Source organism: Triticum aestivum, chromosome 1B (assembly GCF_018294505.1).
Source record: "Triticum aestivum cultivar Chinese Spring chromosome 1B, IWGSC CS RefSeq v2.1, whole genome shotgun sequence".
Lineage (NCBI taxonomy): Eukaryota > Viridiplantae > Streptophyta > Magnoliopsida > Poales > Poaceae > Triticum > Triticum aestivum.
In genome coordinates, this window is record NC_057795.1 from 425,886,482 (window position 1) to 425,896,426 (window position 9,945).

At 48.9% G+C, this 9,945-nt stretch overlaps 2 protein-coding genes across 9 annotated transcripts in view; both read left to right on the plus strand.

The window, feature by feature from the left end:
* Nucleotides 1-4,825, plus strand: part of LOC123128586 (uncharacterized) — an 8,622-nt gene extending 3,797 nt beyond the window's left edge. For 4 of the 8 annotated variants that reach the window (XM_044548667.1, XM_044548651.1, XM_044548675.1 and 1 more), the window contains 2 exons: nt 862-1,041; nt 4,104-4,825. In XM_044548667.1, the coding sequence (XP_044404602.1) occupies nt 931-1,041; nt 4,104-4,556 (564 nt within the window). In that variant the 5' untranslated portion in view covers nt 862-930 and the 3' untranslated portion in view covers nt 4,557-4,825. The remainder of the gene's footprint in view (nt 1-861; nt 1,042-4,103) is intronic. The other 4 variants (XM_044548682.1, XM_044548690.1, XM_044548631.1 and 1 more) reach the window with 2 other exon arrangements.
* A 1,956-nt stretch (nt 4,826-6,781) lies between these two features.
* LOC123128565 (VAN3-binding protein) lies at nt 6,782-8,970 on the plus strand. Its single transcript, XM_044548604.1, has 6 exons — nt 6,782-7,324; nt 7,417-7,801; nt 7,919-8,065; nt 8,180-8,229; nt 8,338-8,395; nt 8,507-8,970. Exons 1-6 carry the CDS (start codon nt 7,046-7,048, stop codon nt 8,740-8,742), a joined length of 1,155 nt encoding a protein of 384 aa, XP_044404539.1. The 5' UTR covers nt 6,782-7,045; the 3' UTR covers nt 8,743-8,970.
* The last annotated feature ends 975 nt before the right edge of the window (nt 8,971-9,945 follow it).

Below are 9,945 nucleotides of genomic sequence, written 5' to 3' on the forward strand. Positions count from 1 at the left end.
AGCAGCTACCAGTTACCGATATCCAAAATATTTGATGAGGACTAGGTCGCTTTCTTTTGACATCCCAACAAAGCCCACCAGCACTTGACGCTCCCATGCCCTAGGCACCGCTGCCGCCATACGAAAACTGTACTGCAATGGTCATTTAGTGTAATAACCAGCTCCTATACAGCTGAAAACCTCTCTAGTACTGCAGATGTTAATGAGTAATTTCAGTTAGCTTGCTCCGAGGTCATGGATCTTCAAATTTTAGTGTGATTGGCATGCAGTGTATGCAAAGATATTGTTAATATCTTACTTTAACAATGGACGTGATTATTGTAATGATCATGTCTTTTTTTTTGGAAAATTTCTGTTGTAGAGAAACTAGTTGTTAGTGTACAAATTCTGTTTAGTAGGCTAGAGTTGTCCCATGTCAGTTAGTATGTGTGCCTGTGTCCATGAAGGCATGAAGCTGAGGCTGTTCCGACGAGAATCACAGCTGAGCATGAGCATTAAGTGGCTGATGAGAGCCGTTGAGGGCGTCGTTTAACTGCCAAGCATATTTAAGTGGCTGGCGCAAAACCCACATAATTGGCATGCGGCCGAAAGGGCTATTGCCGCATTGCCAGCGGATGGACCACTTACATCCTGAGTAGTACTCACGCAAGTAAAGATCGCAGTTTATCTCAAGTATTGCTTTAAATTTGTCCCTCCCTGATTCAGAGCACCAGTATCCCCACTTAAGATCTGCCCCTGGTGTCTGATGAGTCGCCATCTCTTAGGAACTACAAATGTGTGGCTTTATTGTGTGGGACTGGCATTGTCAAGGAAATTAGCTGAAGAATTTTGAGCTCTAAAATAACTTCCTTTCTTGCACAGTGATCTAGAGGTTAGGCTACAAATAATCCATGCTCAGTATTTGTTGAGCATAGGGTGCTTGAGATAAAGATGCTGAAGAACGTCTTGAGTCAGTCATGGCGGAGGGGGGCACATGTCCTGCAGGAAGGGCATCCAGCTGAAGCACTGTATGCTTGTTCAAGTCGATTTCACAGCGGGCAGGTAATATAACACATTTTTATTCTCTGCATGTTATCTGTTGATCATCAACCCTTGAATCATCTATGTTGTTACAGTGCTTGGATTTTAGCAACTTGGACATGTTGATGAAAATGAGTTGGAAATAGGTATAGTTTTTGTTATGATAACTCAGAAATGCTTGTAATAACAAGATAGCTTGGTAATGCTTCTTAGGAATTCGTGCTTGCGCATAAACTAGTGTAATCCTGTCTAAAATCATGTATATTTCCAGTACATTTAGATGTTAAGTAATGAGTGGAACAAGTCATTTACTTTTAAGACACATCCCACCCAAGATCCGTTCAAAATTTTAATCCCAAATTTACCAAGGTTCAAAGCTTTGTCAAACAGGTCTAGTAAAGCATTTCCAGTCATTCTTACCACCCTATGCATGTCGTCTGATGTATGTACCGGCTAAATAATGGCTTTAAGTTTAACAATCTGTTGCAACTGTACCTGAATCAGTTTACAGATTACCTTTTTTTATATTACAATGGCATCCACAATTCATTTCATCAATTACTTACACTGAATGCACTGGACAATTCACTTGCTTTGATATACATTTCATTTTAGAGCCACTTGGCAGTGCATTAAAGGAATTCCTTTGTATAAGGCCTCCTTTGGTTCACAGGATTTTTAGAGGAATTTTGAAGGATAGGATTTTTGTAGGAAAAAATCCTTTAGATGCCTTTGGTTTAAAGGAATGGCATCCTATTCCTGTACAGGATTTCTTCCTTCCCTGCACGTTTCGGCTATCTTTGGTTCATAGGATAGGAATTACATAGGGATAGGAATTACATAGGAAATGAGGTGCATGCATCCTAAATCCTATGAAGTGCTCAACCATAGGAAAAGAAAATTGAATGCCATTTGGTTCAAAGGATGGGAACACACATAGGAAACATAAAGAAATAATATTTTAATTTGAAGCAAGTAGCCGTTGCCTTGAAGGTCACGGATGAAAGATGAATTCATGCTATTTGACTTCCTACCATGGAAGCAGGAAGAGAAAAAAAAATAATTGAACGAGTACAGGTTATACATATGCAGCGAGTAGCAAATTCATCTTTGACTCTTAGAGCAAAAAACATAATGTTACTGCAGGAAAGACGAATCCATAATGTTACTGCAGTGGAGGAGCCACCTCCCAGCGACCCAAAATCACGCCTAAACAATGGAATTATGTATGGGTCAGAAGCAATATTTCCACGGGCAAATGGCAGCTCACAGTGAGTTAAAGTTAGTCTTGTCCAGGTTCCACTCACGGGCTGGCTCCGCCGTTGTTCTTTACAATTCACTGCAGATTGGGCAACGTGATGCTGATTCTAATTAGAGCGTCTAATTTTCTAGGCCGGCTGGTCGGCGGTAGATGCTCTCCAGCTTGCCGATGGTTGCTGCTCGCCGTCCGGATGTGGCTGCATCGCTCGGCCGTCTGCTGCCGTCCTCGCCGCCGATCGGTCTTCAAAAAAAATGCGAGGGAGCAGCGGCCGACCCGCACGTCGTTCATGCCAGTCGTTCATGCCAGGAAGTTTTCCAAGAGGTCGGACCTTTTTTTTGTTTTCCTGTGAAGGCCTCCTTTGGTTCACAGGATTTTTAGAGGAATTTTGAAGGATAGGATTTTTGTAGGAAAAAATCCTTTAGCAGGACGTGTACCTTTAAACCAAAGGCATCTAAAGGATTTTTTCCTACAAAAATCCTATCCTTCAAAATTCCTCTAAAAATCCTGTGAACCAAAGGAGGCCTTCACAGGAAAACAAAAAAGAGGTCCGACCTCTTGGAAAACTTCCTGGCACGAACGACGTGCGGGTCGGCCGCTGCTCCCTCGCATTTTTTTTGAAGACCGATCGGCGGCGAGGACGGCAGCAGACGGCCGAGCGATGCGGCCACATCCGGACGGCGAGCAGCAACCATCGGCAAGCTGGAGAGCATCTACCGCCGACCAGCCGGCCTAGAAAATTAGACGCTCTAATTAGAATCAGCATCACGTTGCCCAATCTGCAGTGAATTGTAAAGAACAACGGCGGAGCCAGCCCGTGAGTGGAACCTGGACAAGACTAACTTTAACTCACTGTGAGCTGCCATTTGCCCGTGGAAATATTGCTTCTGACCCATACATAATTCCATTGTTTAGGCGTGATTTTGGGTCGCTGGGAGGTGGCTCCTCCACTGCAGTAACATTATGGATTCGTCTTTCCTGCAGTAACATTATGTTTTTTGCTCTAAGAGTCAAAGATGAATTTGCTACTCGCTGCATATGTATAACCTGTACTCGTTTAATTATTATTTTTTTCTCTTCCTGCTTCCATGGTAGGAAGTCAAATAGCATGAATTCATCTTTCATCCGTGACCTTCAAGGCAACGGCTACTTGCTTCAAATTAAAATATTATTTCTTTATGTTTCCTATGTGTGTTCCCATCCTTTGAACCAAATGGCATTCAATTTTCTTTTCCTATGGTTGAGCACTTCATAGGATTTAGGATGCATGCACCTCATTTCCTATGTAATTCCTATCCCTATGTAATTCCTATCCTATGAACCAAAGATAGCCTAATTTGTTGTAATCACGTGGGCATGCAACTGTTTATAAAGTTTGATGCTGCCTCAAGAGCCCAAGGCTTTAAGTTGCCTATTGATTCTTTCCCTGGACTTCTGTAGTCAGGTTACAAACATCTATAGGTCTTGCACATTTATAAACCCTGAAATTAGTTGAACAATTGATTTAGCTTACCTCTTTAGACGAAGTGTTCGCTTTTCTTTTATCTTTCTTTGGAGCCGGGTTCTTGAGACAGGACTGGAAATCGGGTTTTAGCTCTTCAAAAGTTTGTTTACCTGAGATGCAACCTCACCCACAATCTATTCAAATTCCGACCCCGCTTCAGACACTTCAGTCTGTTGATCTATGTTCCACCTTCAATTCAAATTCAAACTCAGTGCAATGGACACTTCAGTCTGTTGATCTATGTTCGACCTTCAGTTCCACTCACTAAAATAGATAGAAGTAGCTGAGTCGCCGTTTTGACCTGTTGATTCATTGATTCAGGTGTTCAGGTCGGCGAGGAGCTTCTTCGGCGTGGAGGACTTCATGGACGAGGACAACAGCAAGCCCTACACGTACAAGAAAGAGAAGCGGTCCAAGAACCCGCACAAGCACATCTCGTTCAAGCAGCGGACGATTGCGCACATGGAGCCCTTCACCCTGGACGTGTTCATCTCGAAGCGGTTCGTGTCGGCGTCGCTGACCCACCGGTCGACGTGCCGGCAGGTGGCGGTGGCGGGCACCAACTCCAAGGACGTGAAGGCGGCGCTGACGTCGCGGTCGGACGTGCCGGCGTGCCTGTCGGTGGGGCGGTTCCTGGCGGAGCGGGCCAAGGAGGCGGACGTGTACGCGTGCACCTACACGCCCCGGGAGCGGGACCGGTTCGAGGGCAAGATCAGGGTCGTCGTGCAGTCGCTCATCGACAACGGCATCCACGTCAAGCTCTACCTCGACTGATCCCTTTTCTTTTTTTTTTTGCTGTGGTATGTCTGTTGCCGCTCTGCTTTCGACACCTGCTGCTGAAGAAGAGTGTTGGCTTGCTTGAATGCGCTGTGCTGCCGTCAATCCTGTGACTTTTGCTGGTATCCCATGTCTGCTACAAGAAATTTCGCAGACTTTTCACGGCTTTACCAAGGGTAGCTGCTCTTCTCCGTGTGAAAATGTCAACCACACTTGACATTTTGGTGTCCTCTTTTCTAGTAGGAGTATCATTTCTGTTGTTAAGATGGTGATGATATGATTTTCTACAGCTGAAATGGAATCCTAGGTTTGGTGTGGGTTGGTGCAGCGCCTGCGACGGATTCCCAGCGTGCGCAACGACTAGGAGACGCGCTGGTGGTCTCTGCCCACTTTTCCCACGCCTCCTATGGAGGGAGGTGAGGTCCTCTCCCGTCGCAGGCGCCGGTGCTCTTTATCTATCTGCTCCTTTGGTGATGGCAAAAGTGCGGCCGAGTGAAAAGAGGCAGCGAGCGAGCGATTCTGGCCGTCCCACCCTCCTGTATATCTCTCTGTATCCATCATGAACGCCTTCGTTGCCTCACTCACTCATGAAACAGGCACGAGGCAAACACCATCATTTTCGTCGCCCGCCTGCAGTAGCTCCCCTCATCGGTTAAAAATCCCGGCCGACTGATGCATCATACATTCATACTCGCATGACAAGGAAACGCCACGCTCCTGTGTGTGTTGCCGTTCCTTGATACTCCTAGTCCTAGTTGATACATACTCCTACTGGCTACTGTACACAGTGTTTTGTTGGGACATGGCCGATCCGTCGCTTCCACCGGACGCCAGCCGAAAGGGACGTGACGCTTATCAGCTACTAGTAGTGCCATATCTCGCTAGCATACCTCTCACGCATGTGGTAGCACACTTGTTTTGGCGGGAAAAGTTGCATCATGGGTGTTCCCTAGACTGACCAAACAAACCTAAATATTGAAAAAACAAATCACGGTTGATGCCATTGCGAACAGATTACGGCGACCAATTCCCTGCTCAGCCTCAGCCCCTTGTTAATGAAGCAGGCAACACGATGATTTGGGTCAGCAGGCAAGTGCTGCCCAATCATGGGTCCGGCCGGGCCGGGCGGCATCCTTACCTTTCCTTTGGGCATGCTGTTAGTGGAGGGTAGAAGAGGGCGTAGCTATCGACCGATGATGGCGATAACGCAGGCGCGCGTGGGATGAGATTCCACTCCGGTGGCGGTGGCGGTGGCGGTGGCCCGGATCATTGGGCGCGCCACTCGTCACCTGGCGCACGCACGCTCCAGGCTCGACATGCTCAGGCTCAGGGACGGGACAAACATCTCGCATCTCCTGCAGCGACGGCCACCTAGCAGCACAGCACAGCGTGTATGGTCCGTATTATTTTCATTTCTGCACTGCCCAAGCCCAGCCAGTCCCACCAGCACCTGGCCTCAGTGGCCCAGCTTTATACTAGTCGGGAAAAATAATGCCGCTGCTCCTGCCTTGGCGGTCGATCAAGCGGCTTGACCGTCCCACCGAGTTTGAAGCTCCGGCGATCGAAGCCCCACCACGTACCCTACAGATGTACGTGGAAACGGAGACATGGCCAAGCATCAAGCCCCACCACACCTGAAATATGAAAAAAAGAAACAGAAACAGAGAGTCAGAGACGAGCATGAGTAGAATTCAAACAAGATGGATGGATACATGCAACCCAAGACCGAGCAGACCGACCGGCGTCCAGCTTACCGGGTGACGGGTCTCCTGTCGTCAAGCTCCTCCTTGACCGGCCTCCAAGCGCAGCCGTAGTATACATCTATCTCTTCCTGTTAATTAGCGGGAACGCCGGCATCGTTGGTAGCTAATACGCCGGGAAAACAGGGGAGGGGGTTTCTCTTGGAAGCATCGCACGCATCGCAGAACGTTGCTGCAAGTTCAAACAAGTCTTCGTCCAATTGACTAAACGTTGCTATATTACAATACAGCTCCTGTAGTGCCTCCAACAACCGTAGGTACAAGTTCAAACAAAACAACACAAAAAACTGTAGGTGGTACGTCCAGAAGCCAATGCCGTAGCAATCCATGGTTGGTTTTGGTTTCTCTGAAGTCATGTCATGAGACCCTCCGAGGTCCCGGATAGCTCAGCTGCCGGGAACAAATGGCTAGAGAACAGCAACGGCAGCACTACTATATTGCAGCGGTGGTAGTAGAAATATTCAGTCCCAGGTAGTGGAAGGGAGACTTGTTGGAGACAGGCAGGAGTAGCAGAGAAAGCCAGGGGCCTGTTAGCCAGCCTCGTGTCCCCCTTGTTCTTTCTGCCACGGCCATGGCGGCTCCACGCCCCCCTCCTCGTGCTCCGTGCGTGCCTCCTCCGCTATAAGTAGGCGACCGTCGCCTCCTGCTGCCTGCAACCAACCACTGAGAAGAGCAAAGGAGGATAGTGCACTGGTGCCGAGTGCGGAGAGTGACTGTGTGGGACTGATGGCCATGGAGAGGGGCTGGAAGGCCGGCAGCGCGTTTCGGTTTGATGTGGTCGAGGAGGAGGACGAGGCGGCGGCGGCGATACCGCCGCCGCAGACGCCGCTCGAGCCCATGGAGTACCTGTCGAGGTCCTGGAGCGTGTCCGCGTCGGAGATATCCAAGATCCTTGTCGGAGGCAAGAAGAGCTGCTTCAACAGGCTGCCGCTGCAGGAGATGGGCATACCGGAGGCCTCCGCCGTGCTCGCCACCACGGCCGTCGTTCCGAGCTATCGACACCACGTAAGCGAGCAGTCCACTGCCCACTCCCATACTTTCTCTGCTACCTCTCCTTTCTGAATGTTTCCATCTGTTGTCTGGCCATTTTCGAGCAGACAGATGCAAGGCGGAGTTCCATCAGCGGGATCGGACACCACCAGTCCATCGGCAAATGGTTCCACTACAAGGACGCGAGCCGGTCGAGGCAGAGCAGCAAGGAGAAGCTGCGCGCCGACAGGGCCCACGTGCACGCCATGGTGTCGGTGGTCCGCGTCGCGGCCGCGGTGGCCGCCGTCGCGGCTGCGTCCACCAGCTCCGACACCCAGGCCTCCAAGATGGCCGCGGCCATGGCGCCGGCCACGGAGCTGCTGGCCTCGCACTGCGTGGAGGCGGCTCGGCTTGCCGGGGCGAGCCACGAGCAGGTGGCCTCCGCCGTCCAGTCCGCGGTCGGCGTCAGGACCGCCGGCGATCTGACGACGCTCACAGCGGCAGCGGCAACCGGTAAGGGGTCGATGCGGTGAACGGCCGTGCCGCCATTGCCATGACAATCTGCAGTCCCATTTCCGTATGATATGTCGTGCAAGAATCAAAGCTGAGTTCGTGTGGAATCCGTATCAGCGCTGCGAGGAGCTGCGACGATGAAGCAGAGGGTGCAGCGGGAGGCGGCGAGAAGCAACGCGAGCGTTCTTCCTTACGAGAAGGGCCATTCGTGGAGCCCTGATGTCTGGTGCAAGGAGGGGGAGCTGCTGAAACGCACAAGAAAAGGTACAGACAACACAGCCGTGCAATATTCAGAACATTCACTCATGGATCAACATCTTTTATACTCCAAACAAGGTGATTAAGGTGCATAATCTTTATTTATTTTTCCTGGTGCAGGGGATTTACACAGGACAAAAGTATCTATCTACATCAACAGGAGGTCTCAGGTAGGAAAAAACTCTGACTGCACAATATCAATTGATTGTCCATTTGTCCTACCAAACATAAAATAAAATGTTTGTTCAACTACTGATGGCATAGCCAAATGATAACAGGTCATGCTGAAGCTGAAAAGCAAGCACATTGGAGGTGCACTGTCCAAGAACAACAAGAGTAAGTTCAGCAGCACCCGAAACAAACATCATATGCTACCATTTCTGCCTCTGTCAGTGTAGCTTGTGAGATTTTAACACCGAGCGTTTCGCCTGTAACAATCGTCTGCAGGCGTGGTTTACGGCGTATACAGCGAGCTTCCGACGTGGGTGATTGAGCCAGGGAAGGCCTTCATGGATGAGAAATGCTGTTTCGGCCTGAGCACGGCGCAAGGTATCGTAGAATTCGAGTGTCAGGACGGCACGAGTAAGCAGAACTGGGTCGACGATGTGCAGAACCTGCTTCGACAAGTTGCGGCAGATGATCGTGTGGCAGATAAGCTGGAGTCGGTAGTGAAAATGGGTTGATGTGTGAGCCGTTTTCTCGGTGTGAGGTGATAGTATGTTGTGATATAAGGGAGGTTACATATGACATAATGATGTTAATACTCTTGTGATGTAGTTTAGTTTAGCTCTGTATTGTAATGCATACAAAACGATGAGATAGAGAGTTAGTAGATTTTACTATGTGTGTTCCTCTATTAAGCTCGCCGTGTTAATGGTGAAATGTGCCTTTAGTGCAAATAATTGAGAGAAGACTGGCTAGTTGCTCCACACCTCTATCCTGTGGGGGCAAACTTGCAGCTAGTAAAGTTAGTTTTCTCTTCCATGCCAACGTTCTACATGTGCACCAGCAGATGCATGAGGGGTTGTTTATGGAGAAAGCATGGCATGGGGGATAAAGGACCATCTCTCATTGCATGAACCAAAGTTTGCAAAGCAAAATCACAAGGTGGACTAGGATTCTTTTGTGGCAAAATTGGCTCTATAAAGGCCTAATTTTTTGGCTTTCTGAGTTGCTTACTCAAGTTCAGCGTACCGGAGAATCTAGACACTTGGAGCTACATCTGACAATCAGGTAATTTCTGGCCGATGAAATTACAAGCAAGTCATGGTGACCCAACTTACTGTAGGTCCTTTCAACTGGCTATGACAAAGCTGTTGTAAACTGAAACATAAAGTTTTCTTGCTGGTACTGCAACTAACAACAGTATTACAAAGGGAAAACATTCACCTCCCTAGATACATGACGGTGCGCTATACCGGTCGGGGTAGTCCGTCGGGAGGCAAGCCGGATGGTGCACCGGCCACACGGCTAGCAGGCTATTCTACGGGCCACCGACCAATGTAGCGTCTAGGCGCGCAAGCAAAGGACTCTTCTACCAAGGAGTCCTCTAGGTCGGTTTAATACTCTTTTAACCACAGGCCTCATCCTCCTTTATAAGGCGAGGCCAGGGGATAGCTCGGGGCATCGACATCATTGTCATCGTCTCAGTAGCTACAACTACCCCATACTTGTAACCCCCTCACGCGAGGCATTTTCCACCAGCAATTAAATTAAAGCACGAGTAGGGTTTTACCTCAACCATGAGAGCCGAACCTGGGTAAACTCCCGATCTTTGATCCCCTCTGGTACTTCCGGCCATGTTCTTCACCCTACTGAGGCTATTGATATTTTTTTGTATCATCAGTTTGCACGCCAGTCAGGGCCTGATCATTGGTTGTGTTAGT

Coding starts and splice junctions, on each gene's coding strand:
- LOC123128565 (XM_044548604.1), top strand. CDS start 7,046: ATGGCCATGGAGAGGGGCTGGAAGGCCGGCAGCGCGTTTCGGTTTGAT. Junction 7,802..7,918: donor CACAGCGGCAGCGGCAACCG/GTAAGGGGTCGA, acceptor AATCCGTATCAG/CGCTGCGAGGAGCTGCGACG. Junction 8,396..8,506: donor ACTGTCCAAGAACAACAAGA/GTAAGTTCAGCA, acceptor AATCGTCTGCAG/GCGTGGTTTACGGCGTATAC.